This window comes from Piliocolobus tephrosceles, chromosome 5, assembly GCF_002776525.5.
Source record: "Piliocolobus tephrosceles isolate RC106 chromosome 5, ASM277652v3, whole genome shotgun sequence".
Taxonomy (NCBI): domain Eukaryota; kingdom Metazoa; phylum Chordata; class Mammalia; order Primates; family Cercopithecidae; genus Piliocolobus; species Piliocolobus tephrosceles.
The window spans coordinates 58569293-58595646 of NC_045438.1; the positions used below are offsets into that span (position 1 = coordinate 58569293).

The 26354-nt window shown below is 43.9% G+C and overlaps 1 protein-coding gene across 5 annotated transcripts in view; it reads left to right on the forward strand.

Annotated features, from left to right (window-relative positions):
• ARID1B (AT-rich interaction domain 1B) overlaps positions 1-26354 on the forward strand; it is a 440617-nt gene that overhangs the window by 370353 nt on the left and 43910 nt on the right. For 3 of the 5 annotated variants that reach the window (XM_023206077.3, XM_023206081.3, XM_023206079.3), the window contains one exon: positions 8528-8885. In XM_023206077.3, the coding sequence (XP_023061845.2) occupies positions 8528-8885 (358 nt within the window). The remainder of the gene's footprint in view (positions 1-8527; positions 8886-26354) is intronic. The other 2 variants (XM_023206082.3, XM_023206078.3) reach the window with 1 other exon arrangement.

The following is a 26354-nucleotide window of genomic DNA, read 5'->3' on the forward strand; positions in this document are numbered from 1 at the left end:
TGTGTGTGTGTGTGTGTGTGTGTGTGTGTGTGTGTGTGTGTGTGTGTATGTAATATATATATATATATTTCTTTTTTTTAAGATGGAGTCTCGCTGTGTTGCTCAGGCTGGGGTGCCGTGGCGCAATCTCAGCTCACTGCAACCTCTGCCTCCTGGATTCCAGCAATTTTCCAGCCTCAGCCTCCGGAGTAGCTAGGATAACAGGTGCCCGCCACCACACCCAGCTGATTTTTTGTATTTTTAGTAGAGATGGAATTTCATCGTGTTGGCCAGGCTGGCCTCAAACTCCTGACCTCAAGTGATCCGCCTGCCTCGTCCTCCCAAAGTGCTGGGATTACAGGCATGAGCCACCGTGCCCGGCCTCTTTATATATTTTTTAATGTCAGTGCTTACCTTTTATACATTCTTCTATTTGAGAAATAAATTGTGTGTCTGTGCGTGATGAAAGTAAAACTAGGCATATATGCAATATGATAATGTAAAGACAATTTCTTTTCACTAATTATACAGTTATTAGAACACCTTTTGGGCCAGGTGCAGTGGCTCACACCTATAATCCCAACACTTTGGGAGGCCGAGGTGGGTGAATTGCTTTAGCCTTGGAGTTTGAGACCAGCCTGGGCAGCACAGTGAAACCCCATCTCTACCAAAAATACAAATATTAGCCTAATGTGGTGGCATGCGCCTGTAATCCCAGCTACCCGGGAGGCTGAGGCAGGAGAATTACTTGAACCCGGGAGGTGGGGGTTGCAGTGAGCTGAGATTGCACCACTGCACTCTAGTCTGGGCGACACAGCAAGACCTTGTCTCGAAAAAAATAAAAAGAACACTTTCTTGCCTATTCCTTGGCTGATTTTATCTATTCATTGTCAGTTGTCCTACAATAGTTACTATATTTTTTTCTCTGCAGCAACCACATGAGATAGAGAATCTTTTATTACACCCTTTTTATAGAGGAGGAAACTGAGCTTTGGAGTAACAGGTAGCTTTCCAGAGGTCACCTGCCCAGAACCAGACAGTGAGACCTGCCTCCTGGGAGGCCTCTCTTCTTCACTTGGCTGCCTCGACATCAGATGCTGGCCTCTGAGCATACCCACGTACCCTTGGGGTCTGCCTCTGACATTAGCCCCAGTCCGGGATCCACTTCTGCCCCGGGAGAGGCAGCGGCTTGCACATGGCTCCCTTCCCCTCACCACTCTGCAGAGTCCTCCCTCCTGTGTTTCTCTTCATCACTCTTGTCCCCACATGACATTGTCTTGATTTCTTTACTTGCCTGTCTCCTGCCACCAGAACATAAGCTCTTTGTCTTCATTCACTGCTGAATCCCCAGCATTTAGCCCAGAGCCTGGCATGTAAGAGGCCCTTAATAACTCTTTCTTAAATGAATGAATTTTGCTAAGGCAGAGTAATCCAGAGTCACTGATACTCCTTCCCCACTGCCTTGAGGCTTGACCGGTATTGGGTTGACCATTCGATGCCTAAGAGCAGTACCTGGTATATTATCCTTGTGGGGTGAGACTAAGGATAATTTTTGTCTGTTTCTATGCTTCCATATTTTCTGTATTGAGTTTTCATTACTTTGTAATTTTAAAAAGGAAGACAATAACTGTTGTAACATAAATGGAAAAAAACTACCAAAAGTGAAACATTGAAGTGACACTGTAAGGTAAGATAATAGGTCTTTCTCCTTCTTTTACAAACTTTGTGTAACATTGTAAGTTTTACATTTTAAGTAATTTTTAAATGCATATTGACCTAAGAGAAATATGGTACCTTATATATAGTTCAGAAAACAAATTCTGTGTATTTATTCCCACAAATAGGACTTGATGCAACTTGTGGTAAGTCAGCTTTCATTTTGATGAACCTGTATTTGTGATCATCTAACTACTTGATACATTTCCCTGGCTAAAAGAGCAGCATTGTATGATAGATCTAAGTAGAAACATAGAATTGAAAGAAGCTGTATTGAAATAGAACTTTGTTTTTCACAGAAAAGATCTTACTTAAATATGATAACCAACAAATAAATACATGAAAAATGCTCAAAATTTTTTTTCATTAGGAAAATGAAAATTAAAGCTAAATTGATTTCTATTACATACTGATTCAAATGGCTAATTTTTTTAAGTTGGAATATCAAGTGCTGGCAGTTAGAACTCTCACACAGTATTTGACGGGAATATATAAAAATAATACAGCCACAGTTTGGCAGTTTCTTATAAACATGTACTTACCATACAGCCAAGCAATCTCATTTCTTGGGTTTTACAAAGAAAAATGAAACATATTCCTACCACACAAAGACCTGTATACAAATTTTTAGCAGCTCTACTCATAATTGCCAAAAACTAGAAACCATATCCAAGAATGGACTACTACTCAGCACTGAAAGGGAACGCACAGATGCATGCAACGGTGTGGATAGATGTCAAAGGCATGATGCTAAGAAACCAAGCACGAAAGCCTATACTGTGCGACTCCATGCGACATTGTAGAGAAGTAAAATGACATGAACGGAAATCAGATCAGTGGTTGCCAGGGGGTGGGCATGAGGTTGACTTACAGAAGGGAAAGAGGGAACTTTCTCCTCCTTTCGTTTCTTATGAGATAAATATTTTGTACCTTGATTGTGCTGTCGATTACAGGATTATAGATTTTTTTATATCTCAATATAGACATGACAAAGCCGGGCACGTTGGCTCACGCCTGTAATCCCAGCACTTTGGGAGGCGAGGGCGGGTGGGTTATTTGAGGCCAGGCGTTTGAGACTAGCCCGGGCAACATGACAAAACCCCGTCTCTACTAAAAATACAAAAATTAGCCTACCATGGTAGTACACGCCTGTAAACCCAGCTACTCAGGAGGCTCAAGTGGGAGGATCACTTAAACTCAGGAGGCAGAGGTTGCAGTGAGCCGGGATCACACCACTGCACTCTAGCCTGGGTGACAGAGCAAGACTCTGTCTCAAAAAAAAACCCACAATATTTTGTAGTGACTGTTATGAAAATGGTAAACATTGCTGGCTACAAGACAAGATAAATGCATATTTAGCCCTCATTCACAACTGCCTTTATCATAGTATGTAGCTAATTATGCATTTCTTTTTCCCACAAGGGTAAGATTTCTGATTTATGGCATGCGCCTCGATTTTCTCCTCCACCATATAGGGAATAACGCAGAACCTTGCCCACAGTAGTTGTTCATAACTGTTGAGTGATTGAAACTTAGAAGCAAAATTTCATATATGAGTGGAAACATTTAGTAGTTTACAAAAAGTAGTACTCTCTGAATATGTATTGTAACTAGCAACTTTAAATTTTCTGGAGTCAGGTACAGAATTTTTTGTGATCTGCCTGAAATGATGATGGTGACTTGAATAGAGTCTAGTTTCTGCTTCCTCCCTCTGGACTTGAATGGAACTCTTGGTGGGTAGAAATCTGAATTCTATTGGTGACCAATTTTCCAAAGCTAGTGTGCCAAGATGAACCCACTTGAAAACTGTGGGCTCTTGGACTTGGCTGCAAGACCAGTCCAGCTGAGGTGGGCTGGCCCGGCATCTGCCGCCTTCATTGTGCTTAATGCTGGATCCATCTGTTTTCTGTCAAAGCCAGTGCCAACAAATTACTAACCTATTAGAGAAACATGGAAATAAGATTGCACTTCTCATTCCTGGCTTTTCCTCTCATATTTTGCTTGGCTTACATATTTGGTTTTTGTTTATTTTGAGAAGAAAGATACGTTATCGAGTAGTTGGGGGGCATGAATCATTTTTTGCCCCATGCACACATTTTTAAAAGATGAGGGGGGGTGATGTTAGTGATGTTGTTATGGCCGTTGATGACGATGGCAGCTGTCATTTGTTAGGCAGCGCTGTGCCTGGCGCTGCACTTGTTACTTTCCGCCTCTTATTCATTATCGTCATCACTTTACAGATGACAGAACCACAGTTCAGAGAGGTTAAACAACTTGTCACACTGCTAGGGAGTGTCAGAACCAGTATTCACACCCAGATTCTGAAGCCTGTGCTTTATCCATTGCTGCCTCTTAAACCATTTTAAGCCTTTAGAAACTATTTTTATCCAGGCACGTGAGTCTAATGAGGGAAGTTTCAAAGAAAAGAAAAGGGGACTTTGTATTTCTTCTATCCAATAGAGGCCTCTGTAATTAGAACATATTTCCTTGACACGCGCTTTTGAGTGCCAATTCATGGAATCAACCCAACTGATTGGAGAGAAAGAGATTGGCACCCCAGGCCTAAGCGCCTTTCTAAGCACAAGTGCACACACACATGTCTTGGTGTGCATGGCTGTGCTCAAACGCGTACTCCACCGGGTTGCAGACGCTTCCTGCCAGAAGATGAAGACCAGCTGCCGAATTGAGCAAAGCTATTGAAACACAGCTCTTCTCTCTTTAGTGCATAACGTGAGTGAGAGATGAAGGTAGGGTACAGAGTAACTAAACATCTCAGTAGTTTCTTTCCTTTGTGTTCATTAAAATACAGCCCTTGACTGCCAGTTAAACCCAGGAAGTTGGAGTGCCAGCATTTCCCCATTTCAGCTATAAGCAGAGTTCAACAAACTCAGAAACCTTCTTTCTCTAATAAAACTACATGATGGGTATAGTCTAAACGCTTGTTTTCTAAAACAAGATTAAAGCATTACTTCATTTCCTTCTAAAGCAAAGGCACATAAGTTTTCACTGAAAAAGGTTTCTTACCAAGTCACTTATCCAGTGTTGGGGGAGGGTGGAAACTAGCCCTCAAGTAATGGCATAAGTATATGAATTAATTACTTGTGCATTCAAACTATGAATGAGTATATTTATTTTTAATAAAAGCAAGAGCCAAGAAGGAGCACTGTATCTCACTGATCTTACCAGATCATCTGGAAGCGAAGGGGATGTGAGCTCAGGGAGGAGGAGGAGGAGGAGGAGGAATCTGAATTCCTTCTCACAGGGAAGAGTCGTGAGGACTGGGGCTCTCTCTGGGTAAGCGTGGGAAGAGGAAGGGCCCAGCAGCTGGCCCCTGCTCTGTGCCCGCCTACCAGGGTGCACAGAAGGTGCCTTTTCCGCCAAGACTGCGTGACGGGAAAACGGAGTGTATGTGTGTCCCGTGGGATGGGAGATTCAGAAGCAACTTAAGAAATTTTTGTAAAGAACTTTGAAACTGATGAAGAGTGGTGTTTTTTTATTTTTTATTTTTAACTTGAAAACAGAGTTTTGATGGTATCGGCAAACTTCAGCTGTGCAAAAGCAGTGCCTCTTCATGCCGAAGCAGTTTGACTTTAAGGAGCCACCAATAAAAGGCTAATGGCATGTGGCCCAGCGCACCCAAAGTGTCTTTGCTGTGCCTCTCCTGTTCCTGTTTCCTGTTCCCCTCTGTCTTCCACTTTCTTTCCCAGTTCCTCAGATCTGCCATTGTGCACTCCGGCATCCCCTGAAGCCTTTCTCAGCCTTCCAGATGGTGTTCGGGGTTAAGGAAGCTGCTGACTTGACCAGGTCTTACTTGCTGTTGCTAGTGTAGCAGTTTATTAGCTTGTCCCAAGACCGGTCTGTGTCAGGAGTCCACAGATTGTGGCCCGCTCTGGCCCACTACCTGTTTTTGTAAATAAAGTTTTATTGGAACATCACTACTGCCATCTGTGTGTGTGCCTGCTTTGGGGGCTACAGTGGCAGGATTGAGTAATCATGATAGAGACTGTTTGCCCCAGACGCTTAAACTATTTCCTATCTGGCCCTTGACAAAAGTGTGCCTGCCCACATCTGCACGGACAGTGGCCCGTGCGTCGCCTGTAAGGAATAACACATGCCTCCCAGACAGCCAAATGAAAATGCATGCAGTGTCTCTCACAGAGAGCAGACGCACAGTAAATGTGGAGAAGTCTGCAGAGGTCTCTTGCAGATTTGTAAGTGATAGAACTTTGTATGTGTGAATTTAAGAAAGCCGGTTTTGACCATTATGGTAACATTGTTACATAAATGTGATTTTTCTTAAATATTTGAGAGACTGTATAGCAGAATGTGTCATGCTTGGACTCTAAACTACACTCCGGCTGCCTTGGCTCAGACATTCCTCCTCCAGTTGTGGGCCACGTGACCGTGGCACATTTGTTGTTATTCACAGCCCTATGCCTTAGGCTCCTCATCTCCAGCATGAGGATTATAATAATGTGTACCTCCTAGGCCTGATCTGGGGATTAAGTGAGTTAACACAAAGAACTTGGAACTGAGCTTAGCACATAGTAAATATTAAGTGTTTGCTTTTATTGCAGTTATTATTCCAATCCTGTCTCTGCTGGAAATCCTTGAGAAGCTCCTCCTTATCAACAAGATAAACCTCAAACTTAGAAGCCTGGTACACAAGGCCCTGCCAGACCCAGCCTCTCCCCTCTACCCGCCGACAGCCACACACAGCGCCCCAGTGGCTGTCCCAAGTCAGTCTGCCCTTGCCATCGAGCCGGTGTCCCCAGCCTCTCAACCATAAGTGCCCTTTCCCCTCTTCTGCCATAGCCCCCAGCCAACAATGAAGCCCCCATCAAGTGGCACCCACAATTTAGATACTTTACATACATTATATGGTTTAATCCTGAGAACACCTCTTCACATGGACAATGTTAGGATTCTCTTTGTTTTACAGAGAAGAGAATGAAACAAGAAAAGATGAAAGCAACTTCCCTAAGGTCCTGCAGGCAGGCAATGCAGAGGCTCACCCAGCTGCAGGCTCTCCCAGTCCCTGAAGCTAGCTCTTGAGGGTTCAGCTCCAGAAGTGCTCATTCAGAGGACTCTCCACCAGCCCCCACCAAGGGGGCCCTCAAGCCTGCAGCCCCCATCAGATTCACTCTCCCTTCTCTCTGCACTTTTCACATTGCATGCTTTTTTTTGTTTTGCTTCTACACTTTTTCTTGTTTTTACCCTTACTGCTTTACTGCACATACACACACACATGCATAACCATACGTGCGTACGCATGCACACACACGTATGCTCACCCATGTAGATTGTGAGCTTCTCGAGTGCAAGAATTGGATTGTATTTAGTTTTATGTCACCTGTGCCTAGAACAGCTTTTGGTGTATAGTAAGTGTATAGTTATGTTACATGGATGGAGAAAGGCTTCCAAAAAGTAGTAAGGACTGATTGGGAAACACTAATCCATATTCCACGCACACACACTTGTCTTTTACATTTATGTGATTTCAACACTCATTTATCAGGAGGCAGCACGTTTTATTGGTTGAAGACATGGGTCCCCGAGTCAGTTTGCTAGAGCTTCAGTCCTAATCTTCTAGCTCTTGATTTTTCTCATTTGTAAATAGAGTCCTGGGGCTATCTATATTTCACGTGGTTATTGGAAGAAATGAATGAATTCATTGGTGCAAAACACTTAACCAGGTGCCCAGCACACACTGTGGTTCAGCAGTTCAATTATGATTGAAGTAGTATTGTGTATCTTTGATTTACTTGAATTTATCTACACACAAAGTAAAAGGTATGAAAGGGAAGGGAAAACATCTGCCATCCCTCACCTATGCCTCCTGCCCTGCCCGCCATCCTTCACCCCTACCTCCGACCCTGCCCTCCCTCCCTCCACCCCATCTCTGGCCCTGCCCTCTGTCCCTCACCCCACCTCTCCACCCACCCCCCCACCCCCCCGCCTCGGGCCCTGCCTGCCATCAGTCACCCCACCCCAACTCCCGCCTCCGGCCCTGCCCGCCAGCCCTCATCCTTGCCTGCCGCCCTCACCCCCGCCTCCGGCCCTGCCCGCCAGCCCTCCCCCCCGCCCCCGCCCCTGCCCGCCGGCCCTCCCCCCCGCCCCCGCCCCGCCCGCCGGCCCTCACCCCCGCCCCCGGCCCTGCCCACCAGCTCTCCTGCTGCCGTGTGCCGTGCTTGTGCTGGGACAGTTTTTCGAGTTGTGGCAGCCAGCACAAACCAGCTGCTCGATCTGGTACCCAAGCAAGAAAAGAAAGAAAGAAAAAAATTATTCCCAACTTAGAGGAAAACTGGGGCTCATGTCAGGTTCCCGCGGGACACCTTCCTGTGGGGTTTTAAGGGATGATTTTGACCATATGTGTATCTCGTCTTACACGTTGTCTTGCGGAGCCCTTTCACATGGCTGTTGAAGGCAGCAGTGATCTAGTGGTGTGATCTCAGAGTGGTGCTCACCATTTTGGTTGAAATATGAGAATGTGTGGTGGTGAATGGATTGAGGCAGCACTCGGTATCCCTTGCCTATTCATAGGGTTTGGTTTTTGTTTGTCGTTTGTTTCTTTTTGTGACCAGTCTGAATTTCTCTTCATCAGTGCAGTGGTCCTCTGGGGCTGTCTGTATTTGAGCCACTCTCTGAGGGCCTGGGAGTGTGCAGAGAGAGCATGTTTGAGACTGGCAGCTGCGCCAGCGCCAACAGGAAGGGCCAATAAGGGTCATGACTAATACTCCTGCTGATCACATTGTTGGACAAAAAGTATTTCCAGTGAATGTTGTCACAAGTTTAAATAAAAGGCTTTACTTTGTGTTTGCTTTTTGTTTAGGTAACTACTCCAGACCCCCAGCGTATAGTGGGGTGCCCAGTGCAAGCTACAGCGGCCCAGGGCCCGGTATGGGTATCAGTGCCAACAACCAGATGCATGGACAAGGGCCAAGCCAGCCATGTGGTGCTGTGCCCCTGGGACGAATGCCATCAGCTGGGATGCAGAACAGACCATTTCCTGGAAATATGAGCAGCATGACCCCCAGTTCTCCTGGCATGTCTCAGCAGGGAGGGCCAGGAATGGGGCCGCCAATGCCAACTGTGAACCGTAAGGCACAGGAGGCAGCCGCAGCAGTGATGCAGGCTGCTGCGAACTCAGCACAAAGCAGGTACGCCACCCAGGAGCACGCCCCGGGCAGGTACGCTGTGTGTCTACGCGTGACCACATGACTGCGCACATAGCTGCATTGTTCCCCGGGGTCACACAGAGCAGTAGAATGTCACTGTGCTTGGCCTTCTTTTTGTGTTAAATATATTCTGTAGCGTCAAGGTCAGAGAAATAAGTGACGAACCATGTTTTATGATACATGAGGAAGGAATATGAGCGGTGGGCACATCAGTCGTGGGAGGTGATTTGAAATGCCTGTGAATAGTCATTGCAGCAGCAAACCAGATCCGGTTGCACAGGGAAGTGTCTGCGTGGTACCAACTGAAGCAGTGACTTTTAAGCAGGAAATACTAAAGCTTTAGGAACAATTTAAAATCTAAAACATTGAAAAGGAAACACACTCCCCATCTTTTTTTCACCCTATCACAAGAATCTTCATAAAATACAAACTTTGTATGTATACATACGTCTATTGTGTGTTTGTCTAAACGTATATGTGTGAGATTTATATACTTTACATTCTTACGTTATATTTTATTTTTCCAGGCACATCTATCTGTCCAAACCAAAATGAGGTTTAAAAAGCAAAGATAATATTTTAGAAAGTTTGAGTTGATAAAGCGAAAGGGTTTAGCTACAATTACTCATTTTTAATCCCGAATTAAAAATTAATTTTGAAGTAAATACTTGACCTGGATAAAAATAACATAATTAAAAATTTATAAGGCAAAGGTGAATACATTTTAAAAGCACTTGTAAATGTGTTTTAAAGCAGAGTACTTTGAAAGATGTGTATCTTAATGGTATCTTCAGAAGCAAAGGTAGAAGATTCTGATTTTTGTCAAAGGGAAACAAAAGCTAAGGTGTGTGTGCGTGTGTGCATGTGTGTGTGCGTGTGTGCATGTGTGTGCGTGTGTGTGTGTGTGTCTGTGCATGTATGGGCGTGTGTTTTTAAATGTGTCTTTTCTTTTCCTCTGAAGCTGCTATCTGGGGAATGTGGGACCCCTCCAGTCTTACTGTTTTCTCCAAATAATAATAAATTTCCCTTGAGGAAATAAAACGAAAATCAATCATTATCTTTCCTTCTGTCTCCACATGACAATTACTTAAAATTTTCTGAACTCCAGCAGTCTAGCCCTCTGCTGAACCCACACAGGCTTTAGGGAATGTTTTTGTAAACCTGTCTGTGAAAACTGGTTTGGCTGTTCAAATTGAAGTTCGAATTCAAGTTTAAATGAATTGTCCATTGTTGCAACTCATAAAGCACAAGTTATTTTCTTTTTTTAAGTAGCAAGGATTTGATTGCATTTGGTACGCAGCCTTCAGGAGGGACCTCAGAAGATAGCCACAGAGAGCCAGGCATGATTTTGTGTGGTTACAAAGCCATGCGTGCCCCCTTTCTGAGTCAGTGTTTATATCATTCTGAAGTGATCAATACATAAATACACATCCATGCATTGCCATTTTCTGTTTCTAATGCGTAGACCATTCCAAAGCCTTGCCTTCAACTTGCTGCCCATTTTAGCTCACCAGGATTTTAAATGGGGGCTGTATATCTTCTTATTTGCTTTTACCAAAGTCAAAGCTATACTTTAAAATGGTAAATGGAGATTAGAAGTGAGAATCTTACTTTTCTCTGCCTGTCCCACCCTGTTGTTATAGGCATTTTCTATACCCCCCACCCCTCAGGCAGCGGCAGGATGCAGGGTAGTCAGCTTGCCTCTGTGGTCTGTAAACCCCGCACCTACGTATGGGGGTGACAGATGGACAGGGATTCATGCTTGTGCATCAGAACAAATCCCAAGAAGCTGTTCTTCTGTTCCACTTTAGGCCACCATACATTAGGTCGCCTGCTTATCCCAGCCAGTCTGGGGCTGGCGGACGCCCCATGTTTTCTTCCCAGCACCCCAACTATGGCAACTCTCAGGCTCCCATGGTGCACCAGCCTGACCAGTACGGGTAGGTAGCAACACACCCCGACTTGCTGCGGGACCTGGGCGTTTTCTCTGCAACTGTTAAAGATCGTGACATCTGGCCACGAAAGGAACACCCAAACCAAGAAAGCGAAACACCTAACAGGAAATCCATCTCCGAGGGGGTTGTCCTTGTGTCCATTTTTGTTGGTGTGTTTGTTTCGTTTTCCTTTCATATTAACAGTACTGTGGCCGTTCGGTGGAAACCCGCATGTGTCCTCAGGCCCTGTCTGCATGGCTTTCGGCATGGCTGCTTTCCTTCATGCCTGAGAGGGAAATAGAAACTTTGATCTGTGTCGAAGACGTGGAGTCACCAACTCCGGCATCATTTCCCCCATTGTTGTTGTTGTTTTGTCTAGGAACCTGTGTTGTGCAGCGCTATTCTCATGACTGAATTCTCACTCCTGCCACTACAGTGAGCGGCTGCCATACCCATCCCCAAATTAAGAGCACAGCATCTCATTTGACAAGAGACTCACTGCAGTTGAGCTGACACAGGCTATTCACAGGACTTAGGAGGGGTTTCATTATATCACCACCGAGCAAATATCTGTGCCAAAGACTTCTATTATTTTCTTCTCCAGCGAGTATTAGAATATTGAAGTCACCAGGAAAATACAACAAAATAATCCAACAGAGAATGTTCTCTCTAAACACAGTGTTGCCATATTATTCTCAATTTCAACACAGGAATTACATACAGCAACAAAAAGTATCTCTTCTTTCCTACTACAAAACTATGTAGTACCAGGTTCTGTCACCTTGTTTAGATTAGTAAATGCTTGGAAAGTCTATTATTATTGAGTGAATTACTAAGCAAAAAAGTTATTGCTGTCATCCTGGGCAGGCTTAACCATGTTTGGTAGGTAGTTTGCCTTAATCATGTTAGTTTTAGTAGAGACATGCATCATCTTTGGTTAAAATCAAACAGGGAACTATCACCTAGCTTTGTTTAAACAGTGAACTTATAGAACTATGCTTTCACTACTGGTTATGAATGCCTGACAGAGCTTTTTAGTAGTTTTATATTCAGTTTATATTTATTTAGACAGAACGAATGATAATTTTGGAATCGAGAGCTCTGAAGTCTGTAAACATGGCCCTAAATGTGGACCAACAAATATAGAATCCTGTAAACATCATCCCCAAAGTGAAATAACAAATATAGAATGAGGTAAACGTGCTTATTCTTGGGAAATTGTCTTTTCCTCTTTGTTACTTTCTTGTGGTGCCTTCAAGGTCAATTCATGAGTCAGTAGGAAGATAGCAGTTGGAGGAAGCAAGCGTTCATCATCTGCAGCTAATCCATAGGATCTGTCCTTTTACCAACTCCAGAGGCCTCTTTAGACCCACAAAGCTAGTTTGGCTGTGCCTTGCCAAGCCACATTAAGCAGCTGTGTAAAATGAATTTAAATGGCATGCATCAGAGTGAAATCTCTTCCACTGGGGCAGAAAATCGATGTTAGCTAACCAGCACAAGGAGATCAAATCTGTATTCCAGCCAGCAGCATCCAGATAGCTTCCTTAGAGTACAACACCTCCTCCTTAATTAAAAATAAGAAAAAGAAAAATGTTGGCATTATTCTATGTAAATCTGATAAAGCACACTTGGCAAGGGCTCATATTCATAGCCCCGTGACTGTTAACTGTGAATTTTAACTTGTATGTCTACACTATTCTTTCTAAAAAAGAAAGAAGTTAAGTTTTATTTCTATTTTAAATCTTCCTTCTGTTCACTTCGCAATACACATAACCTGTGTTATGCCTTTTTTTAAAAGCAGAAGCTTGAATCTGGGAAAACATGTTTTTGACATGTTTTAGTGCTATGGGTTGAGAAATCTGATTTTCAACATCCTTTTGCTTTACTTATTTAACAGCTCATTGCAGCAAAGTCGTGGTTTTGCTTTGGTGTTTGTTTCCCCGTTGATGGCTCTGTTAGGTTAAAGTTAGGTTGGCGATTAGAAAAGCTAGTTTGCTAAATGTTAGTTTCTCTTTGGGAGAGGAAGAAATGGCATAGTGCAGGATTCACAGAGTCTGTCTGAATGACTTCTTTCTCAAGGCACAATCCCAAAGGACCTGGAGCCCATGGAAGAATCTGAAAAGGACAAATTAATGATGAAGGTGGAGCGTGAGTGAGTGTGTGTCTGCAATTAGACAGAAACAGAATGCTCGTTGTAAAAATGAAGGATTGTGGCAATTATGCTTCAGATTTTCTCAGCTGGTGAAACACAAGGTAGTATAGAGAAAAAACATGCAAGTTTAACTGGTCAGAAGCTGTTTTATTAATTTCTTTAAGAGTGACAGTATGAAGGTAAAATCGACCTGCTGCATTGAATAAATTAAGAAACGTATAGATTAATTTTTTTTTCCTTTTCACCTTTTGAGTAAATTCCTCATTTTGATCATCAGAGGATTTACAGTAGAATCTGATGAATCTTCTTGTTCAGGTACTAGATTCACTGTGCAGTAATATCTGGTCATTTGAAGTTAATGGTTTATCAGTAACATCTGTACAGAGCCCTCCTCCTCCTACGCACTGATACACTTTGTATCAGAAAATGCATTGTTGTGTACAGTTTTAAAGCATTGCTAGTTAAGGAATTTGCTTTTGAAGATACAAGAAACAGAGAGTTGGAAATACTAGCTGATCTTACTAAAAGCCTACTTCAGGAATGGCAAATGAGTTCCACCCATCTGTAGATCAGTTCTCATGGCTGTCTGTAGCACCATTTTGGAGGATTCTGAGCCATTACCTGAGCATAGGTGAGCCAAAGTTTGCCAGAAGCTTAGGAAGAACTTTGGCCTACCACTTCCTAAAGAGCGTAGCTATGGATCCCAGGCTAAACACAGGCTTTCATATAGCTCACTGCAACCTCAGATTCTGGCGCTCAAGCAATTCTCCCACCTCAGCCTCCCAAGTAGTTGGGACTAAAGGCACGTGCCACCGTACCTGACTGATTTTGTCTTTACTTTTTTGTACAGCCAGATTCTTACTGTGTTGCCCAGGCTGGTCATGAACTCCTAGCCTCAGGCAGTCCTCTCGGCCTCCCAAAGTGCTGGGATTACAGGTGTGAGCCACCACTCCTGACCTTGTAACATTTTTTAAATGACTGAATCCATTACGTTTAAAGCCTGTGCGTGCAGACGTGCGCAGGTAGAATAACTTCCCCCCAGTCATGCCGTGTGCCTTGCATCCTTTTATGAGTCCTAGATGGTACCTGGTGATGTCCAGCAGTTGACAGCTCTTCAAAATACAACTGATTTGTGGATTTGAAAATTTCCGCATTATCCAGAATTTTTTCTTGGAAATGAGCTCTAGGAGGAAGCATGAGTTCACTGAATTTACAGAAGATCTCACAAGCCCTAGATCTTTAAGCCAGCGTAGATGGACAAACAGATTTTAATTCCTTAAGGCCCTAGCACCTCACATATATAAATTTTGATCAAGTCTTGAGTGACTTGAGATTGTTTGTGTCAAAATTCTGGCAGGGATCTTTAAGATAAGAAGAGATTTCATAAGGATGCAGGATTTCAATTACAGAACGATTGGGTCTCAGAGCTAGGAAGGTTTTAGATGTTATCCAGCCTCTACTTCTTGATTTTATGGTAGAGTCAACAAAGACCTACAGCGTCACCCACTCAGGACCATTGAGTCAAGAGCAGGGTCTCCCTGTCACCTGGTCCTGTTGTTCTTCTGCTCTTTTTTTTTTTTTTTTTTTTTTTTTTTTTTTTTTTTTTTGAGATGGAGTCTCACTCTGTCACCAGGCTGGAGTGCAGTGGCGCAATCTTGGCTCACTGCAACCTCTCCCTCCCGGTTTCAAGCGATTCTTCTGCCTCAGCCTCCTGAGTAGCTGGGACTACAGGCATGCGCCACCACACCCAGCTGATTTTTGTATTTTTTTTTAGTAGACATGGGGTTTCACCATGTTGGCCAGAATGGCCTCGATCTCTTGACCTCGTGATCCACCCGTTTCCTCCTCCCAAAGTGCTGGGATTACAGGCGTGAGCCACTGCGCCCTGCCTGTTGCTCTTCTTTCTACTTTTTTGTTTTGTTTTGTTACAAAATACCTCTTCATTTTTGTTCTCCATCATATCTAAAGACAATCCTGCTATTAGAAACCAAATAATAATGAGTATCTTAGTGGATCTTCCACCTCTTGCATTGAAATCTGGATTTTTTTTTTCTCTTATCTGAATTTCGTTACCTCTGCTGCACCTAAAAGGAAATGCAGGCTTTGCATGTTCCCGTGTAGACTCCACAGACTCCACGTGTAGCTTGAGTTAGATTGTTTCCAGAGCCAAGCACCTTGTGAGATAAGTAACAGTTACTTGCTGGCACAGGGTCAGGTTTGAGTTTCTGTCCTTTTCACCGTTTGAGGTTTTTACCAACACTGCTTTGGCATTTAACATTGTTGGGACTGGAGTGTGGCTGTGGAAGTACTTGCGAGTTGTCAGGGAGCAGAGTGGGAAGGTGGTGATATTGACACGGATAAAGGTGCACACCTACGTGATGCTGGAATAAGCACTGCTGTTCCTTTACTGTCCCTGAGAGAGTCCTTGGTGGATTAACTGAGCATCAGAAGAAGGAGAAGTCTCAGACTTCTTAATTTCAAAAAAAAAAAAAAAAAGGTACAATGATTTAATTTGAGAAGTCTTCTTACTCTTGACTAGCAGGGAAGTTTTAATACTGAATATCACAAATATTATTCTGTAGACCTGCATTTTAATACTACATCATACCAAAAACTAGGGTCACTGAAATTAGCTTTCAAATGTTTTGTGTTGAGTCAATTAGGAAATTGGGAACTTTAGTTAAGATTATTTTTAAATCTTAGCCACTCATTAACAGGATGAATAAATTTCATGAGGTAGCTAGATCAGTAGTAACCCCACCATATTGCTGTTGGAGGAGCTGAGTGTTTTGTGAGAGTTTGTGACTAGCTGCCTTCCTATGCTTGGAAGAAGCTGGGTCTATTTACAAATACAAATGAATTGTCTGGCTTGTTGGATATACAGTGGGCTTGTATCTGTGCCTCATGTGCACCCCACATAGACACACCTTCCCGCCGCTGTTCTTTATTGAGGTGTATCTATAATTCATATCCTGTGTTGCCATTTGCCAGCAAGGCACTTTTTCTGTGTTATTTTCCTCTGAAGCCAGTATGATGCAATTCTGCTGATGGACGAAGAGCCGCTGATGTGGAAATACGTTAATGGAGATAGTGCATTAAAATGTCAAAGAGAAGGGGCAAAAAACTTCAAAGTGTGTCAAGCCCCAGTTATAGTGGGGTCCATGCGCTAAAGAGCAGTGAGCGATTTGTCTTAACCAAGAATCCAGCCCTCTGGATTTTGGACAATTAGGTTTTAACATAATAGCTATGATTTGAAAAGTCATGTTATTGAAAGACAAAGAGAAAAGATTTCAAAGCCTTAAACAGAGTTTTTATTTCCTCAATTAAATGTAAGCCTTTGCATTATCATCTAAATACTACGCTTTAATTTTTAGCCCTTTTTTCTCTTCAAAATTTAGAATTTGAATGAATGTTATTATGTTAGTATTTAAAGATTAGGATTTCAATTAAAACTTTTAGAATTGTAGAACTACTATGGAAGCCATAAAGTGCATTGATAAATCATCAAATCAAAAAGTAGTAAAACACTAATTCTAAAAAGACCAGAGATTTCTTCTTTAATTTTAATGAGAGCCAAGAAATCACAGCATGAAATGTGCAGCCAACCTGGGAGGGACCGGAGACCATGAGGCGCCCCAGGCCACTGATGAGCATCACCCAGAGACTTTGGACAGCCACTGTACACCCTCACCCAGCCACAGGGCCGAGGCGCGGGAGCCTCAACTCCAAAATCCCCGGGCGGTTCTGGTGTGGAAGCCAGCTTGGATCTGAGGGGGGCCTCAGCAATAACCGCTACTACAGAGCACGGAGGCAGCGTTGAAGGGGAGGGCTGGGAGGTGTGCTCTGGACACTTCTTCTTTATGCGGCCTTCCTGAGGGATGTCGCGTGAGGAGCACTCTGGGCTCACACTGGGAGCACTCTATGGCATCAGAAGCTCGAGTCTGCGCCGACCTGACCCTGACTCAGGCTCTGGCGATATGTTGATCATGGCAGAGTGTGTCTTCCCAAACACTTTGTCTTGGTTTCTGCCCTTTTGCTTCCTCTCAGACCTCAGTATCCTCCTCATCCTCTGAAATACTCAGTTCCCCATCACATCTAGCCTGCCCTCTTCATTCAGATTTTCCCGTCTCTGTGTCTGGGTCTGGCCTTCTCACAGCTGGTGGCTGTCTTCACTCAGAGATGGCTCCCAGTGACTCGCGCACCAGTGTCTATGCCACCTGTCTTCACTTCCAGCTTCATGGCTCTGTTAACATCCTGCCCCCATAGATGCACACTCTCACACCAGATGTCCTGGGACCATCACGGCGAGAACCAGCATTAGAGCGCACCCATCGCTGGGCATCATCAGCCGCACAGCACAGCAAACTCCCGCGGTTCAGAGTTACGAAAGGCGAGGATCTTTGAAATTACATATGTGCAACAGGAGTGGCAATGGCCAGTGATGCCGACCTGCCAGGTATCAGGCCGATGACCAGCAGGTGGTGAATTTTTCACAGCCCTGAAATCTGGTAACCTCAACAGTGTTTTGGGCTGAAGGCAGCAGGGAAAGTTTGTAAGTGGTGAAGAGGCTATGACTGTGTCTTAGTATATTGCAGGTTGGGGTTTGGAAGGTGTCGTAGGTGACAGGGTATCTTAGTAGCAGTAAGGAGTATGAGAAGCAACTCGCTAAAATGCTAAGATTCCTCTTAATGTTGGTCTTCATTCTTATTTTGAACTCCATTTCTGCCATTACATAGATTTAAAAAATCAAACAGGCCGGGTCCAGTGGCTCACGCCTGTAATCCCAGTACTTTGGGCTGCCAAGGTAGGAGAAACACTTGAGGCCAGGAGTTCACAAGCAGCCTGGGCAACATAGTGAGCTAGTCTCTATAAAAAGTGAAAAACAGTGAGCTTGGCATGGTAGCGCATGCCTCTAGTTCCAGGTACTCAGGAGGCTGAGGTGGGAGGATCACTTGAGTCCAGAAGTTCAAGGTTGCAGTGAGCAAGGATTGTGCCAGTGCACTCTGGCCTGGAGTAAAACAGTGAGACCCTGTCTCTTAAAAAATAATAATAATAATAACGAAAAACTCACAGACAGAAACTTGTAAGATTGTGGCCCTTGTTTTAAAAGTAAACTTGTACTGGATTACTTTTGATTGTTGAAATTCCTGCCAGGTAAGAACCTGTCTGAATCCTGTCCTGCACGGAGTGGCTGGTGAGGACATAAAGAACTATAGCTTAGCTCAGCTTACAAGCCTTGCCTACATTTTAACCCTAACTGAACAATGTTTGACTTTACCAAACTAAGTCACTTTGTGGCCCAGGCCACCGTTAACTCAGGAAATCTCTAAGAATTTTTAGGAGGATTTTTTTTAAGATCAGAAATTACTGTTTTTCTGTTTCCTGGACAAAGGCATTTTTTATTGGAGGTTTATACACAATATTGCTGTGACACAGTAATATAGGATGGAGAACTCGGAACCCAAATTAATTTTCTTAAGCCTACTGACAGGCCCATTAAGGCATGAGAGGTAGATAGAATGCATATAAGGTGGATGTGTGCTTCACCCTCACACTCCTAAAACTCAGGTTCGTCCATCAGGGATTGTTATCTACTCCAAGTATTGTTGGGCTGATAAGCTCTGTGTCTGAGGCTGCGTGGCTCCAGACCTCTAAGACACCTGCTGCCTTCACTCTGCTCCTGTGGCTCCTCAGTGGCTAAGCCACTTTGGGATTAGCAGTTCACTCTCCTTTACACCTTGGAACCCTGGAAGGGGATGTCCTGGAATAAAAGTGGTGGTTATTCCTAGCACTGAGAAGTAATAGCCCTCCTTAGAAATAACTTGGAGATCTTTTCTTAATGGTACTATGATCTCAAGATAAACTTTTTAAAGTAAAGATCCTTAAATAGAATGCAGTAGAGATGACACTTTCTCTCTGTGGGTGACATCCATGGCAGCTAATGTTTCTTTCATGCTATATGGATCTAGTTTCACCAGCCCAGGGAGCTGTGCCATTTACATCTTCTCAGAGGTCAGTAGGATGTGATGTGATACCAAACCCCCAGAGTTCTGGAGAGTCATCCATTGCAGGGAAAAGACAGGATTTGGGAGCCACTGCTACCCTCTGTGGCTCTCATCCACACCTGAGACAGGCCATGTGCTGGGGATCAGCAGGGAAGAGCTGAAATCAAAATCTCTGAACTAAATGCCTTCACAGTGTTGAGGTTCACTTTTGTATGGTTGCCAGGCAAGAGTTCGTAGTAGCAGAACAATGGGCTTAACAAACCAAAATCAACTTTGAGGATGAAGAGAACATCCTTAGTTATCAGTTGCTAAAATTCAAGCAGCCAGACACCGTGCTTGCGTTTTCTTCACACCCTGACAAGGAAGCCTCTCGCCTCAGAACCCTTGAGCTCTATTTGTTCTCCTGGTTGCTTTGAGAGAAAAGGTGAAGATCAGTGAGCTGCTTTAGGAACAACTAAAACTGGTTACCTGCATTGAAGCAAAAAGGAAGAGCTGAATCTTGAAATTGCACAACAGGTGCCGTTTCAGCAGGGAGTGCCAGGAGCAGAGCTGGTAACAGGTTGGAACCCTTTGAGAAGTCTGTGTGAAGTATGAACAAAAGAGAAAAATGTTTCTGATGTTAGAGGCTTTTAAGAAATCCAGACTGGAATATGCAGTATTCCTCAGTGCTTAGCAAGAAGAGCTTCGCCAAGATGCAGGAGTCAAAAATACAGCTCTTCGGAGAAATGTGGAGACAATCAGGAGAAATGCTTTGAAAACAAGAGGCCCTGTGGGCAGTGCCACATTTTAAAGGCCCAGGCAAAGACGTGCCAGGGAGAAGTTCTATTCTGAAGAGCTAAGGCGTAGCCACTGAAAGGATTATTCTTGAGAGTATGGTGACAAAGTTACTACCGTTCCTTTACTTAGAAGTTCTCTTTCATAAAGCTGTCGCAAAACAATATTCTTCTCTGCCCATTCTTAAAGGAAGGAAACAAAATGTAAACATATCAGCTACCAAAGGGTTTGGAGAGTTATTAACAGGGAACTGGAAGATAACCGGTAGCTGCTCCAGCTTGTCTGCTGGCATTGAACACGTGGAAGCTTTCTTTGAGTGAACAGACTGCGTGGAAAACAGGTCACATTCGCCAGCGGGGGAAGACTTAGACAAGACTCACGCAGTCTTATACAGGGGCTTCCTGCATAGGGAGGAAAGATGACACTAAACCCTCTGCTTCCTGACCCGAGGGTCCACCTGCCTGTGTGACACTAGGTACTCAGAGGCCTGTCCGAAGCCAAACCCTGTCCACATGTCCAAAACTAAGCCCGCACTCTCCCCTGATGTTCTTTATTTCAGTGACTGCCCCATTATCTGCCCGTCGCACAAGCTGGACACCTAGGGGACATCTAGGCACAACTTTTTTTCCCCCAGATGGCCTAATTCATCACCAAATCCTGTCCATTTCACCTCCACGATATTGCTCAACTCTCTCTGTTGTGCTCCACCACCTGTTCCAAGGTGCTACCATCTCTTCCTTGGGTTGTGGTATCAGCCTCGTAACAGCCCCACATTCGTTCTTCCTGCCTCCGATGTGTTCTTCCCAACACGGCCAGAGAACAATGTCTTTAAAATAAACGTATTTTAATGCCATTGCTCCTGCTTAAAAATCCCAAGTCTCTTCCTGTTTCTTTTAGGATAAAGACCAAACCCAGAGAACCATAAGCCTGGCCCCCACCACTCTCACTTCTTATTTGGCTCTACCATATTTTTTCCTGGAGAGAGGCTCCTGGATGCCCCAGGGCCCTTGAATTTGCTGTTTCTCTTTTCTCTTCTCCTAACCTGGTTAATTCCAATGGATTGATCCCTCAGATCTGAGGGGTGAAGGGGATGTCATCCCTTCCTTGGGACCTTTTTCTGTGCTGTCTTTCCTGTGAGCTCACATAACGCACAGACCTCTCTAAGCCACGCATGTGGTCGCAGCTTCACACTCGCTGCCCTGGTTGTTTGACTTTGGTTGCATTTGTTTTTAATCTTGGCCCACTGTTGTGCTTATTCCTCTCCCATACTTATCTTAAAACACTCATCTTAGACAAATGATTGTAACTGTCAACTAAGCAGTAGGTATTTCTGATTAATTTTAATTATTTCTATCATGTCTCTATGACCAAAAGGGGTAGAATCTATTTTTTTAGTAGCATATGGTTATATATTTTTACGGGAATCTACATTTTTAAATAAAGTCACTTCTATTCTTTGTATTTTGTCTAATGAGACAAATGCCACTTTACCGCCACAGGATTCATTCCTAGCCAGAGCCACTGGCTTGTTGAAATTACATTATTTTGCCACCAGAATTGCTAATGCAGTTGTTGTTGCAAGCACGCTGATGGATTAGCCACACCAAAGATTGACCAGGGCTTGACAGCCTTATTTTCTGTTTTGATTGAATTTGGGGGGGAGGGGGGTACATAGTGGTTTTCCCTCTTAAAATATTAAATTTAAAATAATCTCGACTGAATTTCTCCTTCTCAGTACTGCTTTGGAAGAGTCACCATGTAATTCGGGTTGAAAATCTATTTCACCAGTGATGCTGGATACATGTGTGAGAAGAGTTCGTATTTATAAAACATTTTAAATAGGGCATCCTGTGTAATGTTATGTACGCAACTGGATCTCTCCAAGGGAATAAAGTAACACATTTAGAAATAAACTGCTGGAATTGGAGCTTTTCAAGGTTTTGAGTCCGGGTTCTGATGACTATTGGGTTTAAGTGATAAACTGCCCCAAATTATAGTGTTAGCCTAGTTTCTTTTGTCAGTAAGCAATCTTTTCTGGTTCATAACTCAGCTGCATCTACAGTGACAGTCCGTGTAGAGACAGTTATGGACACCTGGCACTCGTACTCATTTTCCCAATACAGCGTGCACTGCGTGGTGCTCATTCCGAACATAACTCAAGGGTGGTATTTGCAGTGGACGTGCTGGAGCTTCCCCCGTGTCTGCCACTGGGACGGGACTTTAAAGTGGCTCCACTCACAAGGTCTGCATTTCCTCTCTCTGCCCCTACCCTTCTCCAGAGAACTGTATCAGAAACCCATTCATTTTAAAGATAACCTCATACTTCACCGTCCGTCACCGCTGAGAAAATACAGTGTTGATTGCTAAGATGATAAGGCCTAAATATTCTTCTCTAAAGCATCAAAATTATTGTACATTTTATTGTAGTTGATTTTAAAACCAGATATTTACAAAGATGTGGATACTCCATGAACATACTAATATTTTTAACTGCTGAAAGCAAACTGTAGTGGGAAGCGATATTCCTCTTTCTGTTTTCACACTGAACCATTGGAAGTAGTTGCTTGAAAACTGGTGTTTGCTTTGGGCTTTTTCCCCCAAAGGCAGCCCTTTGTTGGGATATGAATATGTAATGTTTGAGAAATCTCCAAAGTGAATAAAAGGAAAAAGTAAAAAAGCTGTTGGGGTATGTGTGCAGCGCGAGGGCAGGAACAAGGAGTGCCGTAGGGAAAACTCACAGGCCCCGCTTTTTCAATTATTCTCCCTATAATAACCTGGCTTTGCTTATAGAATGACAGGTTTTAAATACCTCTGGTCCCAACCAGATTTAAATAACATTCTTCTGGTTGTTCCGCAGGTCAGCATGTTTAAGTAATAACTCCCCAATTTGAACATTGACGTTTAAGAGGAGGAGGGAGTGGTGCCATGATCTAGCCCTGGCTAGGCGAGCGCAGTGCCAGTTGGCATCCCGGGGTCTGGGGGCAGCACCACCCAACCAGGGTCACCTCCACAGTGTGCCTCTACCGGTTTATTGTAAATGTTTGTCTCCTTACGCTCCTGAGATGTTCCTGGGCAGTCATTGCTACAGCCATGGACTCGGCATCTGCAGAGTCAGGACAGCTGTCCTTTGTAACAGACGTTAAGCCCGCAGGGCCCCTGGAAGCCAGAGCCCAAGGGTCTGGGCGGGAGGCTTTGCTTTTCCGGGTACAGCTTAGGTTTCTGTAGGGTGTCACATTGGAAACGTTCAGCTCATTTCAATTCATGTTTTTGCCTGTTTTTGTTTTGTTGCTTTTGAGAAAAGCAAGTGATTTACTTCTTCACACTCCTAATTCATGTGGAGCCGTCCAAATGTGGGGTTGGTCAGAAGGGGCTCAGCAGCCAGGGAGCGCTGCTGTGAAAAGGACCCAGCTGCTGCTGATGAGGTCGCCTCGGAACCCAGGTCACTGTGGTCTCGGGCATTGTATTTTCAGCCCCACCAAACAAGGAGCTTTTGTTGTGAGCCACAGAATCCTCCTAGGTTAGCAACACCAGGACTGCTGGGTTAGTTAGGGTGGCAGCCATCTGAGGAGTCCATCCACAGAGCCCGCTGTCTCCACTAACCAAAATCAGTGGCGTGCAGTGCGAGCCTTATTTTGGTATCATGCTCATGTTGCTTGTTCAAAATTACCAAGACTCTTGGCAGTAGTTTCTCAAGCAAGAGCAAATTGGATTTCCTGTGCGGTGGTGAAAGTCTGGCTCTCCCCACCCAGACAGGCACCTGCTGCTCTGCCCTGGCCATGTGTGGCCTGCGCTCCTGGGAGGACTCACTCACTGCCTTGGAGGCCCAGTAGGCCTGCAGCAGGTGTCCAGGGAGCTGTTGTATTCATGTCTCCCACTAACCCTCACTATGGCCACCTCCCTGAAGCCTGTATTCCAGGACTCCTGGAGAGTTTACACCCTCTGGTTTGTCAGCTTTGTACAACTGCAGGTCGATACACCAGACAGATAGAAAGGCATGGTGCAGCAGGCTGCCAGGAGCCAGGTACTTGGTCTCACTGAGTGTTAGCAGTGTCAAGAGTCCCATAGAGAAAGAAGTATAGTATACCGCACTGATAGTAGATTAGGGGAATTCTATTTCTGCTACTTACTAGCTGTGTGACTTTAGGCAAGTTACTTAACCTTTCTGATCTTTTTTGCCTTTATTAATATATGAGCGTAATTCCACCTACCTTCCTCCAGGAATCTAAAACATTAAATGTGTATGCCTAGAATGTGCACCAGGCATGCGGTAAATACTTAATAAATTACTGTACTATCATTACCAGCCCTTCCGTGTTCAGTTGTAAAGACTGAAATCCAAAGGACCAGAGCTTCCAGAGCTCCAGTGACAGAGTCAAGACCCCTGGCTTTGTAACCAAACTTTTAAAACTACAGGATGTGCTTTAATGAAGGACCATTGTAACCAACAACTGACATCCAAGGCATAGACCTTTAAGTCTTTGATATTTCTTCGTCATTGTTCGTTTAAAGGTGTTTCTTAAAACCTGTAGTGTGTGCCTTCATCATCTTCTGGTGATTGAAGATGGACAGTGCTGGCCTGGGGGAGAAATCCTGGATGAGGGCTGGATGGCTACTTCATTCAGTCATTTGCCTGGTAGATTTTCTATTCTGATTCTCTTTTTTACCTTAGTACAAACAAGCGTCTCAAGGAACCGTGAGTTTCATACATGTTAGTTATACTATATATGAGACGGAGTTTAATGGAAGCTTGAAAAGGCGACCATCTTTGTAATGCTGTTTTACAAGAATAAAAATGTTCTTTAGTAATTCATCCCTTTAACAATTTTTTTTTAAGTTACTCTCATGTGCAAGGATTAATTAGAGCCAGCTCCTCCTCTCAGGAGGCTTCCGTACCTAGAAGAACCAAGACATGCATAAATTATTTTAACATGCAAAAGAAAGAGCTCAGTGCTGCAAAAAGCATAGATGAAGCTAAGTGGAGAGGCAGGGCTTACTTTCAGGAAGGGTGACGGGGACAGCCATCACAGAGCAGTGGCTACTAACACGCATCTTGGAGAATGGGCCAAAATTGGCTGTGACTTGGAGGCAGTCACTGACATGGAAGTAGCCTTCCAGAAAACGTAACCGTCCAGAAGTGAAGGTGCTGTTCAGTGATTATCTGCTAAGACACTGAGAGCAGTCCCATCCGGTGCCACTTTTGAAGCAGTTATATAAATGCTAAATTGTCCGTTGTTTGAAAAACACCTCAGAAGGGATACTTCTAAGGTACTTGACTTAATGCCAACACTCTGCAAGATGATGTAAAGCCCTGAAACGTATAGGGATGTGCCCTATATAGCCACTTATAGCCCTTATAGCCACTGTGCAATGTATGCATAAGTATGTGATGACCTAGAGGTTAATCAGAAGCTGTTGGATGATCTCAGATCTGTTCTTAATGAACTCCAAGCGGTATTCTAATTCTAATTTAGCCGTCTGCAGTTATTCAAAGTGGACCCTCAGGAAGCTAAGAATTGCAGGCTAAAGTAACACCCATTTCTCCATGAGCCACCCTCATACCTAAGAATCTTTCAGCTTCCAACAATGTTCTTTCCAAGCCATCATGGAGCATTAGATTGTACAGAATTTCTCTAGTTTGTCTAATATTTAAAGTAGACCAGTTATGCCTTTGATAGCTTGATTTTGCAGATGGCCCGTGTTTGAACTTTTTGTACAGACATTTTTCAGTTGAGTCCACTGAAAATAGGTACACAAAAGGAACAGTATATTGTTTTTTAAAAAATGATTTATGGACCGGACATAGTGGCTCACACCCATAATCCCAGCACTTTGGGTGGGCATATCGCTTTGAGCTCAGGAGTTCGAGACCAGCCTGGACAACATGGCAAAACCCCTTCTCTACAAAAATGAAAAAATTAGCTGGATGCTGTTGGCTCACACCTGTAGTTCCAGCTACTTGGGAGGGTGAGGCTGGAGAGTCACTTGAGCCTTGGAAAGCAGAGGTTGCAGTGAGCCGAGACTGCGCCACTGCATTTCAGCCTAGGTGACAGAATAAGACCCCTCTCAAAAAATAAAAAAATAAGATTTATGTTACTCTTTTAAAGGAACTCATTTGAAAATGTTAACTATTATACTAAGTGGTAGCTTAATGGTGGTGGAGGGGGTTGTGATTACTTGGGAACAGATAGGCAGGGTGTCTTTGGAGTTTTACCCCTCTTACTAGCTTGTACTCCTAAGATGAAACATGACCAGCCGAAACATGACTAGCCAAAACTTGGAAAAAATTTTTAAAGGTATGCTCTTTACCTAACAAAAGCTTGACTACAATGGTGGACTCTCTTGACATTTTTGCCACCTTGCTATCATTTCTCTTTTTAGGGCATTGTAATTTTCCCTGGGATCTCTACACCACTGTGCAGTTTAAATCTCTCTCCCTCTCCCCCATCTCATTACCAACAGTCAGAGAAGGGACATTGTGTGACAGTTATCTGCTTCAAATCGGAGAGAATACCCTTGACCTCTTTGCAGGAGTGAAGAGAAGTCTGACAGGGCGTAAGACAAAACTAACAAGACTAAGTCACCAAGACCGCCTCGTAGGTCTGCACCACCCTGGGGA